The sequence below is a fragment of the Dama dama genome, chromosome 22 (genome assembly GCF_033118175.1).
Source record: "Dama dama isolate Ldn47 chromosome 22, ASM3311817v1, whole genome shotgun sequence".
NCBI classification, from domain to species: domain Eukaryota; kingdom Metazoa; phylum Chordata; class Mammalia; order Artiodactyla; family Cervidae; genus Dama; species Dama dama.
Genome location: NC_083702.1, coordinates 22,657,839 through 22,680,643, shown reverse-complemented (window position 1 = coordinate 22,680,643; position 22,805 = coordinate 22,657,839). Strand labels below are relative to the sequence as shown.

Genomic DNA, 22,805 nt, shown 5'->3' with positions numbered 1-22,805 from the left:
TCTTTACTGTTGGACTACTTTTCATTTAATAAAGCTTTGTAGTACTGTTAACAGAAAGGAGAAGGATATGTAAAAAGGTTCCTTTCTTTAAGGAGCATTGGTGAGAAAGGCCCAAAAGGCTTTTATCTCCAGCTCCTTGGTCAGGAACACTGTGGCGATCAGATGGTGGTAGAAAACCTTTGCTCATGGACAGATGTTGCTATAGTAAGCACTAAGATCTTCACAGCCTGACTGTTAGCCTCGCAGGAGCCCCTGAGACCTTCAGAAGATGAGGGTCGATCACTTTGAGCTCACTTAGCTCCAAGAACTACTTCTTGACATTGTTATCTCCCAGTTGAGAGGGCTTCATACCTGATCTGGATTTGCTCAGTCTACCTTTTATGTAAAGCAGAATATATTCATTGTGCCAAATATATTCATTGTGCCAATTCATTGTGTAAATGAAGGGATTAAGGAGTTGGCGGGAGGCTAAAATAGGAAGAAAATTACCCAATTCAAGACCATGGTTGAAAATGATCTAACAAAAAGATTTGTAGAGGAGGTAGCATTCCTAGAAAAGAAGTGACCATGGTTGCTGAGAGAGAATGATTTCAGGCTGAAAACATTTCCTGAGAGGCAGCAGTGGATGACTAAATGAAGCGGGTCATGTAGGTTTGACTGGAAAATGGCAGACAGGATGTTAGTTGAACAAACACATACTGACCACAACTACATACCTGGTGCTAAAGGTAGAAAACCAACAAGATTTAGTCCAAGATCTCAGTACTTAATAGGAGAGACAAGAATTATCTGCTAGTGGTAACACAGTATGCTCTGTGTTTTACTAATAGCATGTCCAAAGTCCTCTGGACAAGCAGAGAACGGAATGGTTAATTATGCACCAGTGGAAGGGGTTCATAGGAAGGTTAAAGCAGAAAAATGGTAGAGTCATCATGGAAGGATAGGGCCTGCTCAGAAATGGTGTGAACAACATTGAGGAAGGCGGGATGCACATGTGATGTTGGGTATTCGAAGGTCGTGTGGGACAGGAGAGGGCAGTGAGACATGATGAAGTGTGCGTGATAAGTGTGCATAAAACACATAGCCCCTGTTTAATTACAAGAAAGGATACTGTAGTTGTTGTTCAGTTCCAGTTTGGAGAGGAGAACACTGCAAATTTAAGAGATCCATGGTGGCTTTTCTGCCCTCATGGTGTGGGCTGCTGGCTGGGCAGCAACTGAGAACAGAGAGAAGGGATGCTGGGAGGCGTTGATGCTGCGAGGGTTTGACGGCATTTGGAGGGGAGTGGTGAGGAAGAGAAACGGGACGAAAGGATCCCATTTTTTAGCTCAAGTGTCTGGGTGGATATTATTACCAAAACCCAATTTTGGATTACAGAGAGGAAGCAAGAATTTGAAGCAGAGAAGGGAGAAAGAGAATGTGCTGTTTCTGAATTTGAAAGTTTTGAGGAACATCTGAATAGAGAGATCTAGGAAGCAGCTGGAAATATGGATCAAAAATTGGAAGTGTGTGTGTGTGTATGTGTATTTATTTAAGAGTCATCAGCATGTAGAGACATGGAAATAGTCAGCCTTCAGAGAGAGTATTTAGAGCCAGGAGATGGCCCAGGACTGTATCTTAGAGAACAGCTACCATGTTCAGTTTGGGGAGAAAATATTCTCGTTGTGTGTGCATATGTTCTGAAGTCACAGTACAAAATAAACAAAAGTATTCTAGTATACTCTCAGATCTTGTAAACCAATGCACTTATTCATGCATTTTGGGGATTACATTTAACATGGTCATAATAAATTTACATAGTTGCCAAGGAGGGGGAAGTCATAGTAAACTGTCGGTGGTTTCATTTTGTATTCTTTGTTCCACTTCTGTGTCTAGTAATGAAGATAATAGAGAGTTGACCATATTAGTGATGTGTGATTTTTTTAAACAGCCTTTTTTGCCCTTAAAAAGTTCTGCTTTAAAGCCTTGATTTAAAAAAAAAAAAAGCCTTGATAAATGTAAAGAAACTTAAATCATATCAAGCATCTTTTCTGACCACAATGCTATAAGGCTAGAAATCAACTACAAGAAAAAGCTACAAAAAACAAACATGTGGAAGCTAAACAATATGCTGCTAAACAACCAATACATCATTGAAGAAGTCAGAGAAAAGTAAGAAGAACCCAGAGATAAGTGAAAATGAAAACACAGCGATCCAAAACCTATGGAATACAACAAAAACCGCTCTAAGAGAGAAATGTATGGTGATGCAAGCTTACCTCAGGGAACAAAAAGTCTCAGATAGCAACCTTATGCCTAGAGAAAGTAGAACGAACAAAACCCAAAGTTAGTAGGAGGAATAAATCATAAGGATCAGAGAGGAAATAAGTGAAAGTGAAAGTCGATCACTCGAGTCCGACTCTTTGTGACCTCATGGGCTATACAGTCCATGGAATTTTCCAGGCCAGAATACTGGAGTGGATAGCCTTTCCCTTCTCCAGGGGATCTTCCTAACCCAGGGATCGAACCCAGGTCTCCCACATTGCAGGCATATTCTTTGCTAGCTGAGCCACACTGGAAGCCCAATGAATGACTTAGAGGCTAAAAAAACAATAGAAAAGATGAATGAAAGCTGGTTCTTTGAAAAGATAAACAAAATTGATAAACTTTTAGCTAGACTCACCAAGAAAAAAAGGAAGCGAGTTCAAACCAATAAAATCAGAGGTGACAAAGGAGAAGTTACAACTGATGCTACAGAAATAAGAAGATCATGAGAGACTAGTGTGAGCAAGTGTATGCCAACGAAGTGGGCAACCTGGAAGAAATGGACCAATTCTTAGAAAGGTACAATCTCCCAAGACTGAACCAGAAAGAAATAGAAAATATAAACAAACCAATTACCAGTACTAAAATTGAATCAGTAAAAACTCCCAACAAGCAAAAGTCTAGGACCAGGTAACTTCATAGGTGAATACTAACAAACATTTAGAGAAGAGTTAACACCTATCCTGAAACTGTTTCAGAAACTGCAGAGGAAGGAACACTTCTGAACTCATTCTATGAGTCCACCACCATCACCCTGATACTGAAACCAGACAGAGATATCACACACAAAAACTTACAGTTTTTGTGTAAATTATCACTGATGAACATGGATGCAAAAATCCTCAACAAAATACTAGCAAACCAACTCCAGCAATATATTAAAAGGTTCAGACACCATGATCAAGTGGGGTTTATCCCAAGGATGCAAAGATTTTTCAGTATCTGCAGATATCATATCTACCACATCCACAAACTGAAGAATAAAAATCATATGAATGTCTCATATACAGAAAAAGCTTTTGATAAAATTCAGCATCCATTTATGATTAAAAAAACTCTTCTGAAAGTAGACATACAAAAAAATTGAAAAATGAATTCCCTAGCAGTCTAGTAGTTAGGACCCTGCAATTCCATTTCAGGGGGTACAGGTTTGATCCCTGGTCAAGAAATGTGGGATCCATTCCCCACATGCCACAGCACAACCAAAAAAAGGGGGGGGGGGTTGAAAGTGGGCATAGAGGGACCATATCTCAATAAAGGCCATATATGAAACCCCCCCCCACCTAACATTATAGTCAACAGTGAAAGGCTGAAAGCATGTCCTCCAAGATCAGGAATAAGACAAGAATGCCCAGTCTTGCCATTTTTATTCAACATAGTTTTGGAAGTCCTAGCCACAGAAATCAAAGAAGAAAAATAAAAGGAATTCAAATAGGAAAATAAGTAAAACTGTCATTGTTTGCAGATGACATGATGCTATAGATAGAAAATCCTAAAGATGCTACTAGAAAACTACTAGAGCTCATCAATGAATTCAGTAAAGTTTCTGGATACAAAGTTAATATACAGACAGGTTGCATTTCTATACTCTAACAACAGAATATCAGAAAAAGAAATTAAGGAAACAGTACCACTAACCATTGCATTAAAAAGAATAAAAGACCCAGGAATAAACCTACCTAAGGAGGGAAAACTGTATCCTGAAAACCGTAAGATCCTGATGAAAGAAATCACACAGCAAAAATGGAAAGATACACCATGTTCTTGGATTGGAAGAATCAGTATCATTAAAATGAACTTACTACCCAAGGCAATCTGTAGATGCAGTGCAATTCCTGTCAAATTGCCAATGGTATTTTTCACAGAACTCAGACAAAAAGCATTAAATTTGTACAGAGACACAGAAGACCCAGAATAACCAAGACAATCTTGTGAAAGAATGAAGCTGGAGGAATCATACACCCTTACTTCAGACTATACTATAAATTTACAGTAATCAAAACAGTAGGACACAAAAACAGATACGTACATCAGTGGAATGGGGTAGAAAGCCCAGAAATAAACCCACACACTTACGGTCAATTAATCTATGACCAAGCAGGCAAGAATATACAATGGAGAAAAGTTGGTCTCTTCAACAAATGGTGCTGGGAAAACTAGACAGCTTCACGTACAAGAATGAAATCAGAATGTTTTCTAACACCATATACAAAAATAACTCAAAATGGGTTAAAGAACTAAATGTAGGACTGAAAACCATAAAACTCCTAGAGGAAAACATAGGCAGAACACACTTAGACATAAATTGCAGCAATGCTTTTTTGGAAACATCTTCTAGAGTAATGGAAAATAAAACCAAAAACAAACAAATGGGACCTACTAGCCTCCAACTAATAAAAATAAATGAAAAAATAAATAAATAAAAGCTTTTGCACAGCAAAGGAAACCATAAACAAAATGAAAAGACAACCTACAGACTGGAGAAAATGTTTTCACATGATGCTACAGACAGGGGACTAATTTCTAAAATATACAAATAGTTCACATAGCTTAATATCAAAAAAGCAACCCAATAAAAAAGTGGGTGCAAGACCTCAATAGACATTTCTCTAAAGAAGACCTACAGATGGCCAACAGGTATATGGAAATATTTCATATTGCTAATCATTGTGAAAGTGAAGTTGCTCAGTCGTGTCTGACTCTTTGCAACCCCACGGACTGTAGCCTACCAGGCTTCTCCATTCATGGGATTTTCCAGGCAAGTGTACTGGAGTGGGTTGCCATTGCCTTTTCAGGGGATCTTCCTGTCCCAGGGATCAAACCCAGGTCTCCCGCATTATAGGCAGTTTACCCTCTGAGCCAGCAGGGAAGCCCATTCCTGCTAATCATTAGAGAAACGCAAATCAAAATGAGGTATCACCTCACACCAGTCAGGATGGACATCATTAAAGAGTCTACAAATAATACCTGTTGGAGACGGTGTGGAGAAAAGAGAACTCTCTTAACACTGTTGCTGAGAAGGTAAATTGTTACAGCCATTGTGGAGAACAGTATTGCAGTTCCTTAAAAAAACTAACCATATGATCCTGCAGTCCCACTCCTGGGCATATATCTGGAGAAAACTATAAATAGAAAAGATAGATTCACACTAATGTTCACTGTAGCACTATTGACAATAGCCAAAACATGGAAGCAACCTAACTGCCCGTCAACAGATGAGTGGATAAAGAAGATGTGATGTATATATATATAGTGCTTGTGTATGTATACACATATACATACACACAATGGAATACTACTCAACCATAAAAAAGAATGATATAATGCCATTTGCAACAATATGGATGGACCTAGGTATTATCATACTAAGTGAAGTCAGAGAAAGACATATCATCTGATATCACTTATATGTAGAATCTAAGAAAAATGATACAGATGAACCTATAGGCAAAACAGAAACAGACTCACAGATGAAGAAAAACAAACTTTTGGTTACCAGAGGCGAAAGCTGGGAGGGAGAGGATAAATTAGGAATTTGGGTTTAACATGTAAATATGTAAAATAGATAAACAACAAGGGCTTGCTGTATAGCACAGGAAACTAAATTCAGTATTCTGTAAATATGTAACTATATATTTAACTACATAAAAAAGAATATATAAATATATACATTAAAAAATATATAAAAGAGTATGTAACATGTATAACTGAGTCCCTTTGCTGTACACTTGAAACTAACACATTATAAATTAACTATACTTCAATTTTTAAAAATTCTGCTTTAAACTTGTCTTCACATGTCATTGTGCTAGGTTTTTGGATTTTACCGACTGAATGAAACCTGATCGCTTCAAGGAAACTAGTCATTTTAATCATCATGTTACGTTTTTCTCTTTCAAAATGATCGTGCTATTACGTTATGTCACTTTAATTGTTCTTTCCTTCCCTAGGAGCTGATGCAACAGAATGGGATTGGTTATGTTTTAAATGCCAGCAATACCTGCCCCAAGCCTGACTTTATCCCCGAATCTCATTTCCTGCGAGTGCCTGTGAATGATAGCTTTTGTGAGAAAATTTTGCCGTGGTTGGACAAATCAGTGGATTTTATTGGTAAGTAGCTCAAGTGATATTACAAATCCTTTGGGTTATAGTCTCATGTATGAGTATACCCCTCCCTCCCCCTTTCTCTCATTAGAGAAAAGGAACCTACTTCACATATTTCACAAGTCTGAAAACAAACATGACGCCGCTTATCTCATTCCGTGGCCAGGTGACGTATGTGCCGTGTGGGCCATGCTGTCCCTAAGGGACTGGCCTTGTGACATCTTAGCTAACTCGAACATTCCCAGGGTTAAGCCTGATGGGATCTGTGATTACAGATTTGCGAGTGTTTGAAAATAGGTTAAACTTTCTGGGATTAAACTTGCCATCCACTTCATCAGATCCTATAAAAGACTTTTGGAAACTCTGGTGGCATTCCTTAACCTGTTTCTGCCTTGCTGCTGTGCTTTCCCCAGAGAACAGCCAAGTCCTGTGGAAACTAATCCCATTACATTTAAAGTTTTTATGTCACAAGATTCCTAAGCCTCCATCTGTGTGCCAGCAATTTCAAGTATTAGTAGTATTGGGTCTAATGAAACACACACACTCACATTTGTGCGGTCATTCCTTGGCGATGACTGTGACAGGGTCTGGTCTGGATGGTACTTTGTTCTGCTCACTGGGCCCGTCAGCCCTGGAGCCTCCCCAGCTCCCAGCTTCTGGCACTGCTATGACATTTTTGGTGCCTTGAAATCAGGTCTGCTGGTAGGAAATCAGTGACATTTACTTGAAATGTGGTTTTGGTGGAAAATGGCTAAACCAATGACATGGGTTCGTTGCTCCTGGGCAGCATGACTAGGTGTGACTCTTGATGTCCATGTGAGAAGTTTTCGTTGGTTTTCCCCCAGTCATGAGCTGGAGCACCGTCATCCATAACTAAATACTCTTGAATTGATTACTGAAAGTGTTTTTTTTTTAAAAGAACTGATTCCTTTTAAACAATGTAACTGTGTAAATTAAGCCCCCCACTCTATCCTTTCATCTGTGAGAGGAATTTTCTAGACAGTGCTTTTGGAACTTTGGGTAATTTTGAAACAGATCCCCCTTTTCTCAAGATTTCAGATTGCCAAGACTTCTCTTTAATAGACATGCATCCTGTGAAACACCAGAAGATAAATGGCTTAGGTAATTCGCATGGAAATCATCACAAACAAAACTCCCATAATTAATTTTTCCCACCATTCTACTTCTAGGAAGTATTCAGCATATCATTCAGTGTTTGCCTGTTTGAAAGACGACGGTTATAGTTAATGTTCCCATTAAATGTCACATTGATCCAGAGGTAATTGGCTCTGATTTCAACTAAAAGTATGGTTTCAGAGCCTAAATTCAGAAGAAAAGCTGATTCTGTTAAGTCATGACAGTGTCTAAGCTTTAGGAGGGTTGGTAAGAAAGAGGGAACTTTGCCTCCAGCTTACTTTTCTTTGACTTCATGGGAGCTATTGGCTGCTTTTAATTCATACAAAAGGAACTTTACCATGTTCCAAGTTGGTGAGATACATACCCAAATATATATTATAATTGTATATCTGAAGATATTTTTACTTACCAGTAGTTCACTTGCTTGGCCCTATTTACTGTTAGGGCCACCACCCTTTTCCCACCCAGACCATCCAGTGCAATACCTCCAGCCCACGGTGGAATTCAGCCTGTGTTCACTAGAGGTGCTAGTCTCCGCCAGGCCATTTAAAGCCTTGGTTAGTCATGGCAGAGAACATAAAGATGTACCCTCGTACCAGGACTTACTAACTTCAGGCTCATACTTTTTATCTTTCAGATTAAATTTCAGTAAGCTCCTGGGTTTGTTGGAAAGGCTCAGGTTTGAGTGTTGCCTTTGCTTTTAGGAGAGGGAGGTGGAGATGAGCACAATTGCCTGTCTGTGCTTGGGACCCTGACCAGGCCCCCAGCCCAGCTGACTGTTTGTACAGGCTCCTGTCCCACCTCCCCCACAGCAAACTCAGGGCTTTTGTAGGCAACACAGGGAGGTAATTAAGAGGATATACTTTGAAGCCAAACTGTATTTGAGTCCTGCCTCCCTTGGTTACCAGTTAAGTGATTCTGGGTGAGTTACTAAAAATTCTCTGTTCCTTAGTCTACTGATCTGATGACTGAAGATAATGTATTTATCTTATAAGGTATACTGTATACCTGTATATACCTTATAAGGATGTTTTATGGATTAAAATAGATAATACATATAAACATTTGCATAGTGCCTGACTTGTAACTGGCTGTTAATAAATAGTAGCTGAATTAAAAAATTATCTGAGAAGCCTTTTTCTATTTTTCCTTAGAGATGTACTCTGCCACCTCAGTTATTACTTCCTCCATTTTCACCTTTGTAACTTCTCCCCTTCATCCATTTCATTTGTTATCTTCTTTTTTTTTTTAATTCATTCATTTTTCAATTGAAGGGTAATTCCTTTACAGAATTGCATAGGTTTCTGCCAGATATCAACATGAATCAGCCATAGGTATATACATATGTCCCCTCCCTCTTGAACTTCCCCCCACCTCCTCTTTTTTAACCTTGAATTGATAAAAGAAAAATATAGGCAAAACTGAAAAGTACATATATCTTTTTCTTATCCTTGGATTGTTGTACTAGCAACCTGCTTTTGTTTTAATTTCCAGTTTTCCCCATCCATGCCTTCCTGTTGCCCCTATTCAGCACCTGCAGAGGCTACTTAAGTGTCTCGGGTCCTTTGCCCGAGTTTCCCAGACTCTCCAGCAGCTGCTCCCCACCTCTGAGAACCTCCGGTTCAGTCCCTTCCCACCTAGCATGCACCAGGCAAGCCTCTTTTCTGAGCAGTGGTCCAGCCCCACTGTGGGTCTTTGTTGAATGTTTCCCTTCTCTTCTCCAGGTCTATGGGCATTCCTTCCTTTGCCTTAAGAGACTCAGTTTAGCACACAGTTCTGACAAGAAATGTATTCTAATGAGCTCCACTTCCATATAATCACTTTTTAATTAGATTTTTAAAATACATCATCCAAACAGTTGTAAAAGCACTATAAGTACCACACAGAAAATTTGAAAAACAGAGAAAAGGAAACCTATACCCTCAACATCCTAACACATCTGTTATCATCATAGCTTTATTTCCTTCCAGCCTTTTTCAATTTTTTTTTATAAAGATTACCTTTTAAAATATGTATCGGCCAGCCGGCCTGTGTATACAGGGTTTATACTGTGTGCTCAGTGTTTAGTACTTTGGGAGAGCATTAGAAGCAAAACCCTTCTCGGCCCTTCGAGTCTAGTTCTGAGATAATTACTAAAAATGAGAGGATACTGTCAACATTAAAAAAATATTTCAAGCCAGCCTATTTCCAGTAAGAATTTGAAGCAGCTTACAGGAAGAGGTTGGGATCAGAAGGTAACACACATTCATCCATATTACCATTAAAATGGGATAGAAGATCGAGAACCAAGTAATGTGTGGCTAATAAAGGCCCAGTAAAATCCGAATCACAGTTCCCTGTTGAAATTGAGTGAAAACCTTGGCTTTGAGCTTCTCAGTAGCCAAGGTTAAAAAGGAAGTACTAAGAGCAGTCTAGGCTAAATACTGACTAGTATAGAGGGGGAGGAGAGCTGTGGAGGCCCAGGAGGTCGTGGACTTTGTGGACATGAGTTTATGTACTATTATGTTGTATAGTGTGTCCTTATTTCTTTATTTCAATGTTGTCTTGTATTCCTTTGTTATTGTTTTATTGTGTTTGATTTCTCTATTTAAAGGGAAACTGCTTGATTGTTCATGTACTACCTCAAAGCCCTTCAGTGCTCTGTATATAACAAATAATACATCATGCCCGTTAGATGTTTTTAATACGTAAACAGAGGTGGCAAGACTGGAGCCTTGTGTTATTCAGCTGCCAGAGCAGAGTCCCTGGGATAGCTGTTAATTACAGGAACATTAACATAAGGCTTGGTAAACTTTTGATAGTTAATCAATGAAAACAGAACGAAAAGGGAAGTTGATGGCAGCAGGTAAGCACACAGGTTAACTGTTCAGAATTGAGGCTGTCATAGTACCGACTGAAGTGGTGGTTGCTTCCAGGCTCTGGGGTAACTTCATCCTAACCCCCGAGAAAGCTTTTAAAGCTCATCTACAGTGAGAGGTGGCAGGACTGTGTGATTGAATTTCCCTGGTTCTTGCTTCTAACAGAGTCCTGCCATGTTATGGGCAGTGAGCATGACGCAGTGTGATAGTATGATCTCAGGGAAGAGGTCAGAGTTCCCTTGGTCCTCATTCAAGGACCCACTAAACCTGATTCATGGTGCACACATGGTTTCTCCTTGAGTTCAGAAATAAAGTTCAGTGAGCCATTTTATGTCGTAGCGAAAAGTCTCCTGGAGAAAATTGGGGAAGCTATTTTTCTATGAGGAAGAAGGGTTCTGTGGGTTGGCATTTAAGATCCTTGATTTGGCATCTTTTCACGTTGTGATGTAGTGTCACTGTGACTAGGTCTCCCCCTCCCCACCTCCCTGCTGTTTACACAGTAATGTGTCACGTATGTTTAAAAGGAAAAAGTGCTTTTAAAATTTAATCTTATATATTTAAATCATTATGTCATACACCTAAAATATGTTATATGTCAGTTGTTTCTTAAAACTGGAAAAAGGTCTCTTATGTAATTAGCAAAAAGCTGAAGTGTCAGACAACATGGGTAAACAAAATATTAGCTAAAATCTTAGGATTTTGGATGTTATTTTCTTGTATACTATTCTGTATTTTTGAAGTTTTCTATGCCAAGCAAGTAGAATCATGTGATCACAATCTATGATTTATACTCAGGGAGAGTCATAAAAATATTATATAATTAAAAAATGCAGTGAAATGTATTGAATGAGAGGCAGCCTGGATTAGGGACAAATTGCTTATTAACACATGTGGGGACCTTCTCTGTTCTCTATGAAAATGGTGGAGAAATCGTGTTCCCTACCTCCTTAAAAGAGTATTGAAAGGGAAAATAGATAAGTATCAAGAGAGGGACTTTACTTTGCGTCGGCAGGTGACGGACATTGTGTGAGTACATGGAAACACGACTTTACTGCTGAACAAAGTTGTTGTTAATGATCTTTTCTGAATTTGACTCCTACAGAGAAAGCAAAAGCCTCCAATGGATGTGTCCTTGTGCACTGCTTGGCAGGGATCTCCCGCTCCGCCACCATCGCCATTGCCTACATCATGAAGAGGATGGACATGTCCTTGGATGAAGCTTACAGGTGAGGACAGGAACATGCCCTGTGTGAGTGGCTTCTCCTTTGACCTGAATCATGAGGAGATATGAGAGTGGGTGACCACGATTATTTTAGTTAACACTCTTTACAGGTGACTTGATTTTTAAATGTTTCAAGGTTGGAGAAAAATGTATTTTTATAATTTAGCACTAATTCTACCCTCCCATGAATCAAGTTCATCCTCAGCTGCTTTATTAAGTTTGAAAAAAGTGAAAGTATTAGACACTCAGTCATGTCCAACTCTTTGCGACCCCATGGACTGTAGCCCGCCAGGGTCCTCTGCCCATGAGGTTCTCCAGGCAAGAATACTGGAGTGGGTGCCATTCCCTTCTCCAGAGGATCTTTATGACCTAGGGATCGAACCTGGGTCTCCTGCACTGCAGGCAGATTCTTTACCATCTGAGCCACCAGGGAAGTCCTGAGTTTTTTTAAGTTTAAGAAACAGCAAATCTAGAGATCTTTCCCTAGAGAAATATCATTTGTTCTAATTTACACATGAGAAAAAATGCTCCAGGAGAATACTCATTATAGAATTCCTACTGTGCTTCAGACTCTCTCTCACTTTCACTGAGGATAAAGTCCAGCATATGTAAGTATAAAACCAAATAATTGTCAAACTCCATTCACAATCTAGACTTGCCCAGTTTTTTTTTTTTTTTAATATTTATTGAAGCATAATTAATTTACAATGTTGGTAATTTCTGCTGTGTGGCAAAGTGATTCAGCTATGCAGGCACATATTCTTTTTTATATTCTTTTCCATTATGGTTTATCACAGGATATTAGGACCTTGTTGTTTATCCAGCCTATATATAATAGTTGACACCGGCTAATCCCAAGCGCCCAATCTTCCCCTCCCCTCCCTTGGCAATCACAGGTTTGTTCTTATGTCTGTTTTGTAGATATGTTCACTTGTGTTTTAGATCCCACATAGAAGTGACAGCATATGGTATTTCTCTATTTCTGACTTCACTTAGTATGATAATCTCTAGGGCCACCCATGTTGTTGCTACTGGCATTATTTCATTCTTTTTCATGGCTGAGTAATATTCGTGTGTGTGTGTACACACACATCTTTATCCATTCATCTGTTGGTGAACATTTAGGTCGTTTCCGTGTCTTGGCTATTGTGAATAGTGCTGCTGTGAACATTGGTGTGAATGTATTTTTTGAAATTATACTTTTGTCTGAGTATATGCCCAAGAGTGGGATTGCTGGATCATATGGCAACTCTATTTTGTTTTTTGAGGAACTTCTGTAGTGGCCACACTAATTTACCTTCCCATCAATGGTGTAAGAAGGTTCCCTTTTCTCCATAACCTCTCCAACATGTATTATTTGTAGACTTTTCAGTGATGACCATTGTGATTTGTGGGAGGTGATATCTCACTGTAGTTTTGATTTGCATGTCTCTAATTAGCGATGACAGACGTCTTTTTCATGTCCCCATTGGCCATCTGTATGTCTTCTTTGGTGAAATATCTATTTAGGTCTTCTGCCCATTTTTTTATTGGATTGTTTGTATATTTTAGAAATTAAGCCCTTGTCAGTCACATCATTTGCAAATATTTTCTCTCATTCCTTGGTTGTCTTTTTGTTTTATGGTTTCCTTTGCTGTGCCAAAGCTCCTAAGATTGATTGGGTCCCATTTGTTTATTTTGGTTTTTATTTCTATTACCTTGGGAGACGGTCTTAAGAAAACATCAGTACAATTTATGTCAGAGAATATTTTGCCTATGTTTTCTTTTAGGACTTTTATGGTGTCATGTCTTATATTTAAGTCTTTAAGCCATTTTGAGTTTATTTTTTATGTATGGTGTGAGGGTGTGTTTTAACCTCGTTGATTTGCATGTGGCCGTCCATAGACTTGCCCAGATTTTGCAGTGTATAATTTTGACTGGTTGCCCCCAATCTCATTCTCCAGACAGAAGGCAGCCAGTGACGGCAGCACCAAGGACTGGGGTTGTGTTGAGGGACATATGAAGCAGAGCCCTCTGTGTATCTTGTTGGATAGAGGTGGTTAGTCTCCATGTGATAACGGATCAATAAATATATGCACACAGAACCAGACCTGTTGTAACAATAGGATTTTTTTTCTCAAGTTGGAAAATTTGGAACAAAGAAATGAGCTACTCGAACGGTTTCTCACTGGAGGAAGGAAGTGGGAAGGCGGGTCCTCCCCTCTGGCTTAGCCCCCTAAGGTCCTCCTGAACCCCACACAAACCAGCAGGAAAGGCACCCTCATATCCTCATAGGGGATCTTAGCATGAAGACCCTGTATTTACACTTGTCACAGTTGAGCCAGTTATTTCTGGCTTTGTTAATTTTTGCTTTAGGTTACGTATTTCTAAGGAGTTTATTTTTGAGTTTTCTCTTTCCTTCCTTATTCAAATTCTTAGGGTAGTTTCACTCCTTCATCTTCTGAGGCATGTCCGTGAGAGTCAGGGGCCACTAAAGAACATATCTACTATTTCTGAATCTTTGTTTCTGCAATGAAATGGAAAAGCTGTTTACTACTAGTTTTGATCCCTTGGTGACTCTTTTAACAAGGTGGTTACAGGAATGAATCCAGATGTTAGACCTGGTTTTGAATCCCAGCCCCATCCTTTAATAACTGTGTGACTGGGGCAAGTCACATAAGGACTGTGTGTACCTCTGTGATGGAGGGTAGTTTTGAGGGCGGAATGAGCTAATACTCTTGTTAGTGCATTAACATCATGCTTAGCAGACAGAGTCCACTGTGTGACTGGTTATTCTCTCCCATTAAATACAAAGAGCAGGGAACTGAGAAGTGTGTGCTTTGATGCTCTGGCCATCTGATACCCTCTCTCTTTTGGTCATTAATTATAGATGTGAAATTTCTCGAAGTCACTGTGGGGACGTTGACATTGGAAAGTTGAAGGTGGCGTGCCTGTTAAGCTATACTTCTGATGGGAACACCAGAGCAGGGGCGGGGTGGGGGGTGAGGGTGTCCCAGGTGGTGAGGAAAGAATCATCTCTTACCAGCTGCATGGGAAACATTGTGCACATGCTGAAGTCCCTCAGTCGTGTTCGACTCTTTGTGACCCCATGGACTGGAGCCCACCAGGCTCCTCTGACCATGGGGATTCTCCAGGCAAGAATACTGGAGTAGGTTGCCATGCCCTCCTCCAGGGGATCGTCCCAACCCAGGGATCGAACCCAGGTCTCCTGCATTGCAGGCAGATTCTTTACCCTCTAAGCCACCAGGGAAGCCCAAGAATACTGTAGGGGTTAGCCTATCCCTTCTCCAAGAAAACTTGCCAGCCCAGGAATCGAACTGGGGTCTCCTGCATTGCAGGCGGATTCTTTACCAGCTAAACTAACCAGGGAAACCCACTGGAAGCCTTAAGTCCTTGAAAATAGGGAGGATGAACCTAGAACTTTTGGGGCTGGGCTCCCTGCTTTCTAGCATTCTCAGGGTCCTCCTGTAAAGCTCCCCAAGGCAGAGGCTCATACCTCCTCCTCCACCTGCTCCCTGAACTTTTAAACCAGCCATCTTCCAAAGGTCTTGGGAAGACCTCTCTGATCATTCAGTCTCACCTCTTCACTTACTGTACCTGAATAACTTTAACAGGTCAGCTGTCAGATTCAAGCCTTTTTGGTTTTTCCCACTCCTCACAGATTTGTGAAAGAAAAAAGACCTACTATATCTCCCAACTTCAATTTCCTGGGCCAGCTCCTGGACTACGAGAAGAGGATTAAGAGCCAGACCGGGGTCGCTGGGCCCAAGAGCAAACTGAAGCTGCTGCCCCTGGAGAAGCCAAGCGAGTCGGTTGCCGGGCCGGGCCCCGTGGAGGGCGCACAGGGGAGCCAGCTGCCCCCAGGGCTTCCCCGCACCCGCCCGGCTCCCGCTCCCTCCGAGGGGGCGGGGCCCCGGCCTGCACCTCCCAGCACGGCCCCCGACGACAGCCCCCTGGTCCAGGCGCTCAACGGGCTCCACCTGCCCTCGGACAGGCTGGAGGACAGTGGCCGCCTCAAGCGCTCCTTCTCGCTGGACATCAAGTCGGTGTCCCCGACGTCCGGCGGGCTCTCATCGCCCGAGGCCGCCCTGGAGCTCTACAAGCCCGCCGCCTCCGGCCTGGAAGGCGCGGGCAAGTCCTGCCAGCCCTGCCAGTTCTCTCCGGTGCAGGAGGTGTCAGAGCAGACGCCAGAGGCCAGCCCGGACCGCGAGGAGGCCCCGCCGCCCCGGCCCTCCGACGGCAGCGGCCAGGGTGCGCGGCCCCGGCCGGGGCGGCCCCTGTGGTCGCCCCTGCACCGCAGCGGGAGCGTGGAGGACCGCGGGCAGCCCCGCTTCCTCTTCGGCCTCTCGGCCAGCCAGCAGCACCTGGCCACGTCGGCCACGGGGCTGGGCCTGGAGGGCTGGCACTCGGACCTCCTGGCCCCCCAGACCTCCGCCCCGGCCCTGACCAAGAGCTGGTATTTCACACCAGAGCCCCCGCACTTCTACTCGGCCTCGGCCGTCTACGGGGGCCGCGCGGGCCACCCTGCCTTCAGCTGCAGCCAGCTGCCCACGTGTGGCGGGGACCCCGGGCACTCGGTGCGCCGGCGCCACAAGCCCGGCGACAGGGCCGACTCCCGGCGCAGCTGGCACGAGGAGAGCCCCTTCGAGAAGCAGTTCAAGCGTCGCAGCTGCCAGATGGAGTTCGGTGAGAGCATCAGGTCTGAGAACCGCTCGCGGGAGGAACTGGGCAAGGTGGGCAGCCAGTCAAGCTTTTCAGGCAGCATGGAAATCATCGAGGTCTCCTGAGCAGGAGGACACTTGTGACTCCCGTGGACAGGACTTGTCTTGTTCACGAAAACTAATTCCCTGTAAATCTGAAATATATATATGTACATATATATTTTTGGAAAATGGAGCTATGGTGTAAAAACAACACATGGATCCACACCGTTCTTTTTTTTTTTTTTAACATCTGCAGTTGAGAGAGCAGCTAATACTTCTCTCAACACGAGTGGAAGGGCCCAGGCCAGCTTTCCCCCAGACACGTGACACAGTTCTATGCAATGGATTGCACATCCTCCCGTTCTTACTAGACTGAGTTCTACTTGGAGTTGGAGGACGGAAGACCCCACCGTTCTCTTGTTGTGCTACAAAGAGATCTCAGATCCTAGTCCTGTCTGGTCCCTTCCGTAGTGCACCTTAGCGCTGAGACTGAGCCAGCCTGTGGGTCGGGCGGGGAGACCCCGTTAGGAACAAAACCTAATGGTAAATCCACAAGGAACCATCACGTCCAAAGCCGATGCACAGATCCAAGCGCACCCGCCAGCCGCTGCGCTGGCTGCCAGCGTCATTCTGCTGACCGACCATTAGGGGGCCTTGCCAAGACCTACTTTAGAGCAACCCCAGTACCTCAGACAGAAAGTCGGGGCTTTCACCACTACCAGGTCTGGTGGCCCGGTTTCTAGGCATTGTGAACAGGTAGGTAGCTAGTCACACCTTTCGACCAATTTAGACGGTCTCTGCAGGCATTTCCAGTTAGGCCTGGATGGAAGTGGTCCGGCTCCTCTTTCTTCTTCTTGGCTTTGTGAAGAAGGAAGGTGAAGCTATCTGAGATCAACTGAACAGCCAGGAATCGGGCAGCATCATGATTTAAGCTAATGTTGGGAGGCTAAATGAGTCTACCTCCCTCTTTCTAAATCAAAACTGTTCAAGATGGGCTTGTTAATCCTGGGAAGTAAAGGTTAACCTGGTTTCAAGCCAGATGTGAATTTATTTGGTAGCAGAGCAGCACCCCCTTCAAGGTCTCAGCCAAACTAGGTATTTTCTATTTTGGTTTCACTGCACAGAGGTATTTTGTGAAAATGGAACAATAAGGTAGAATTTTATTGGAAACTACCAAGAGGCAGAAAATGGTGGAAGGTAAGAGAAGATAAAATTACTGAGGAGCAGCAGGGGGCTTTTATTTTCTCAGTGGTTTTTTTTTTTCCCCTTAGCACGTGACGAAGGTGGTATTTTCTACGATTTCCTTAGGCTTTCATACTGCTAGGGCTGAGAGGCTTTCGTAAGCCAGGAGTGCTCAGAACTCAATGGTATAGAAAGGTGAGGAGGAGGCAGACAAATTTTGTTTCATCGCAAGCAGAGTGGAAAGACACACCCACACTATTCTCAAACTACCCCCAGCATTTTTTAGTAGAAGGGACACCAAAATGGAGCGGGACCAAGTGGTCTCAGTCCGTACCTACAATCACTGTATGGAATCAACCCTGGCAGCTGAAACTAGGTGATTAGAACAAGTAAACAAGTGATAGTACTTACCTGCTTTTAAACTTCCTGGCTTGAGTTTTGTCAGCTACAGTCTGGTCCTGTTTTGAAGCCTTAATTCACGTCAGCAGCTTTTTTTTTTTTTTAAGGGTGGTGGGTGGGTGTTCGTGTTGTTCTTTACTGTAAGTGTAGCTAGTTGCTGACTCATATCTCAGGTTTTTCTACGTGTGAGAATGGACAGTCCTTTGAGTCGGATGTGACTTCATGTTTCTTATGGTGACTGCTAAAACCAGCATAGAGTGACATGATTCAAAACTGACTTGATTGTGACAATTCTGAGCTTCATAGAACATAACTGGTTATGCACAAACAATGGGCTGTGATATGGGTGTAAAATGAAGAGTAAACTGTGTCGCGAGTGCATTGTTACCATGCTGGAAAGGTTCTGTTAAGTGATTTAGCTTTTCTCTATACATGCAAATTCTGGGTGTAATCAGACCCAATTATCAAGGTTTCACACATTGATTTTTGATGTGTTACATACACACGCACCAACTGTGTAACAGCTCCCAGCTTCCAGAGTCTGGTCACAACTGTGGAACATTTTTGAGAAGTGAAAGCAATGGCTCCAATGCTGTATGTTTCAGGAGGGTTGTGGGATTTGGTTTTAATGAGATATTTGGGCTGAACTGGCCTTCCAACCTTCGGGATTTCTCTTGGCCATGGTCCCCTTCCTTCCTGTGACCGACGTGGTCCTATGTTACAGCTTTTAGTTCTTGATCGCTAATGTCAAATAATCAGCCCTCGGAATGGAGACTTCCCAGCTGAGGGGACAGCCTCTCGGGCCAGCCCTGGAGCCACATGGGTGGCCGTAGGCCCCAAGTGGCTGGTTCTCTGCACCGTGAATCAGAGGGCGCGCTGGAGCCTACCAGATGACACAGAATGGTGATGTTAAACAGCAGAACTAGACTTCGATGTGAGAAGTGCTGGAAAATGGTTTAGGACACTTGTAAAGTTGGGTGGGAAGACTGTATAAATGTGTAATATGAATATAGTGTTCTTTTGGAGTAAGGCAAGCTGTTGAATGGTTACAATTGTGCATTTCTCATTCTGATATGTCATGAATGTTAATATGATGAAATAAAATCAAAACTGGTACCTGTTTATACATAAATATGAGAAGGGACCTCTCTCTACAGCACGTCCAAGGGGTTAGGGAGGCCGTGGTGGGGCCTGGCCTGCTGGCCTCCCATCAGAGGGTTCAGCTCAAGGTGAAACACTGAGTCCTCAGCCTGTGTCACAGGCTCCATCTTGCACAGGGAACGCGCGTAGGGGCTAACAGTCTACTGCCGTCATCGTCATCCTTTCATGGGTACATCAGATGCACACTATGGCATAGAAACCTCAAAGGTAAACATTTGCTGACTGGGTGAATCCAGAATGGTTCAGAGTAGGAAGAAAAAAGACAAACATTCATGGTGCATTTTGTAGTTTTAGAATTCTTGTAGGAAAAACCGAGGGGGAGTAGTTATTTCAAGATCTGTTCTCCATCCTTGTCATGCACGTCCTAATGACCTCTCTGCTTCTAAGTGATGACAGTGGGCACGACGACTCATGAGATTAGAAGCTCAATCTCATCAGGTTGTTAGTGGAAAAAAAAAAAAAGATGATGCATTAAAGGAATAAAGCATTTACCTTCAGTGCAAGCAGACAAGATACTGATGACACTGATAGTCACAGGTGACATCATTTCAGTTGGTTGTGAAAGGCTTCTGCGTTGAAGTTAGATTTAAGGAAATTTAAAAGTAGGAAGGATTGGACGGAGTGAGTGAAGACCAGAAAGAGCTGTCTTGGCTAGGACCTTGCCAAAAAGTGGACGTGGGTGTGGGACAGAGGAACAGAAAGACAAAGTGTTAGTTGCTCCGTTGTGTCTGACTCTGTGACCCCATGGACTGTAGCCTGCCAAGCTCCTCTGTCCATGGGAGTCTCCAGGCAAAAATACTGGAGTGGTTGCCATGCCTTCCCTACCCAAGGATCAAACCCAAGTCTCCTACATAGATTCTTTACTATCTGAGTCACCAGGGAAGGCGTAGGAATAAATCTGCCTTAAGATGTAAGGTGGCAGGAGGGAGCACGTGCCTCGGTGAGAGGCTTTGGATGAGAACTTGTAGGTGTTGGAAGGCCCGGCGGTCAAGCCAGTTATGACTTAGACAGACTTGAGGGCCTCTAGGGGATCACCAGCCGTAGCAGGCTGGGCACAGCACCGAAGGGCTAGTTTGGGTGTGACATGACCAGACCAGAGCTCAGGCTAAAGGGAAGCAGGGTAGGTGCAGATGTGAAGGGTCGGGCATACACAATGGGACAAGTGGACACGAACTTCATCATCAGGACCCTCACCGTCATTTTATCTTAGATGCTCCTGTCTGGTGGTTTTCCTTTTCTGACACTAAGCAGAAATGTTTTCAGTCTAGTAAACAAAATTTAGGTCTAGGGGCTTTTTCTCTATAAATATTACTCTTCTGCTTCTATCAATGAAAGAGGAATGTGATTTCTTGCTTTGTGTGTGGCTCATTCATCCTTGTACAGCAAAATTATACTTGGTTATTATCTTTGAAATGTTGCAAAAATCAACCATGAGAATTACCACAGCACCAACTTGGAAGAAGTTGCAAGTCAATCATATTGTTGCAGTTTACGTACACAGATACCAAGCTGGTTATCTATATCAAAGGAATAAAAACAAGTTTCATTCCTTTGCTTCTGGCTAACACACTGGAGTTGGTTCAAAATGCTTTCTTGTAGGACATGCAGAATATGACTTTGAAGGAGGGTGTCACAAGCAAACAGGATAACTGGAAGAGGGTTATTAGCTCAGCGGTGGCCTAGCTTCTCTGGTCAGGGGAAGTATGACAGTTTCAAAGATTGTATTAAAAGTCTTTAGCATAAATCTTGCTTCACTATGTAATAAAAGGTAGCAACAGGAATCTGCCTTGATTGGTGAAGAAAATTAATCAAATCATCAATAAGTTCCATCCTGTCTTATGTTGACACTGATGACCCTGAACAAACTCCTTAGAGTAATGGACACACACACACAGCCAGCCCACATCAGTACTGCTTATACTAATAAGCAACTAGATTTAGTTGCCAAAAAAGTTCTAACATTATGGTTTGAAGCATGGGAATAATTAGGTTTTCTGGTTACCCTTTCCTTCTGTAGTCCCAACATCTGCATGGGCAGTACATGCCTCCTGTGTGTGCAAGAAATTAAGTGTTACTGACCACAAACCAGAAAACAACAATGACATCTCTTAGGCACTGTGTAGCTCTTAACAAAGGAATGAAAGTCAGGGTGAGGGGAAAGCAAAATGACTTCTCTCACAATTAAGAAAAAACCTACACCTAAAAATTCCACAAGAAAATATTTCCCTTCTCTCTATTCTGCCCTTCCGTTTTTAGCAACAACATTTCAAATAATTTCCAACTGAGTACTACATATCTGGGTTTAGCTGAGGGGTAAACAAAATAGGAAGATAAAATTTTCAATTACTCTAGGAAACAGCAAACCCATGACATTCCCAAAATCTGTTCAAAAAAGTAAAGTATTGAGGAGGAAAAAGTAAAATGTTACCAGACAGGGTTCAATCCGTGAAGAACCATTAGGAATGATATAGAATAAGGAGGTTGTTCAAGAGACTTACCTTACGCAATTAATTAGAGGAGCTGGTCAGAGTCCTGGTTTGGCTATTTCTCCTCCACCGGAAGTCGCTAGGCAGGTGGTCAGGAAAGCAGCTGGATGGGCGGTGGGGATGGATGGGCAATGGGGATGGGTGGTGGAGGATGGAGGAATGGGCGGTGAAGGATGGAGGGATGGGTGGTGGAGGATGGACGGATGGGCAGTGGGGGACAGTGGGATGGATGGGCAATGGGGGATGGAGGGATAGGCGGTAGACACCTGAAGCCTGCAACAAGCTAGAACCAGCATCTGTCTCCACCAGAACCCACGCTGGCCTCGTCTGTTTTCTAAGCCCTCATCCTCTCTGCTGCAGAAGACCTAAGGAGACGCTGGTGCTCATTCATACCTGACCCAAGATACTGAAAAGCTGAAGGCAGAGTTCTGGGGAGCTGGCCCAGCTTCTGCCCACACCATAGGTGCAACAGATCCCTGAAAATGTGCATGAGATGCAACAGGGCCTGACCGACAGGGACTTTCATCAAACACGCATACATGTTGCTTTACTTCCACTAACAAATCTCATGCAAATTTCTCTTGTGGCCAGCCCTAATCGAAAAGGGAAAGGAAAGGGGATTCCGGGAAACGTAATCCAATTTGGCCAAAGTTGACAACACTGCAAAACCACCACATACCAGAAATATTAAATTAACTAGAATTATTTCAAAACACAGCAGATCTGCCTATTGTTCTTACTGCCCTGCCTCTTCCCAGTAATAAGTAGCCTGTGGACCCAAATCTAAGTTAATACCGTGTTTTGTCTAACATCTTTATAAGAAGGAAAAGAACTGGATGGAGAGCTGGCTGGCAGAGAAGTTCTGCACGCACAAACCAGAGGAAAGCTCTGTCCTCACAGGCTTAGTCGTGCGTCACTGTGTTATGTGCTTCTATTTATAAATTGTATTAACTGCAGCGAGGATAATGGGACCTGACCCCTGAGCTGTTCTTACAGCTCGGTAGACAACCAGCCCTTCCTTCTTTGAAGGCTACAAGCTACCTGGTGTTCAGAACCAGGTTCTGATATCACGGGAACTCAAAAGACAATGAGGGTGAGGGCTGAAAAAGGCCACGTTCTGTCAGTCTAGCAGAAGGGAAGATGAGAACGCCTCGTATTATTTTTTTCAGCTTTTCTGCCAGTTTGAAGTTTAAAAAAAAGTGAAGTTAGGAAAAAGGGGGTGTTTATGTAACCACATCAGATACTAAAA

General features: G+C 42.8%; 1 protein-coding gene across 2 annotated transcripts in view; it reads left to right on the top strand.

Annotated features, from left to right (window-relative positions):
* Positions 1–19,056, top strand: part of DUSP16 (dual specificity phosphatase 16) — a 91,226-nt gene extending 72,170 nt beyond the window's left edge. For both annotated transcript variants that reach the window (XM_061125035.1, XM_061125036.1), the window contains exons 6-8: positions 6,255–6,414; positions 11,506–11,629; positions 15,287–19,056. In XM_061125035.1, the coding sequence (XP_060981018.1) occupies positions 6,255–6,414; positions 11,506–11,629; positions 15,287–16,412 (1,410 nt within the window). In that variant the 3' untranslated portion in view covers positions 16,413–19,056. The remainder of the gene's footprint in view (positions 1–6,254; positions 6,415–11,505; positions 11,630–15,286) is intronic.
* Positions 19,057–22,805: the final 3,749 nt, after the last annotated feature.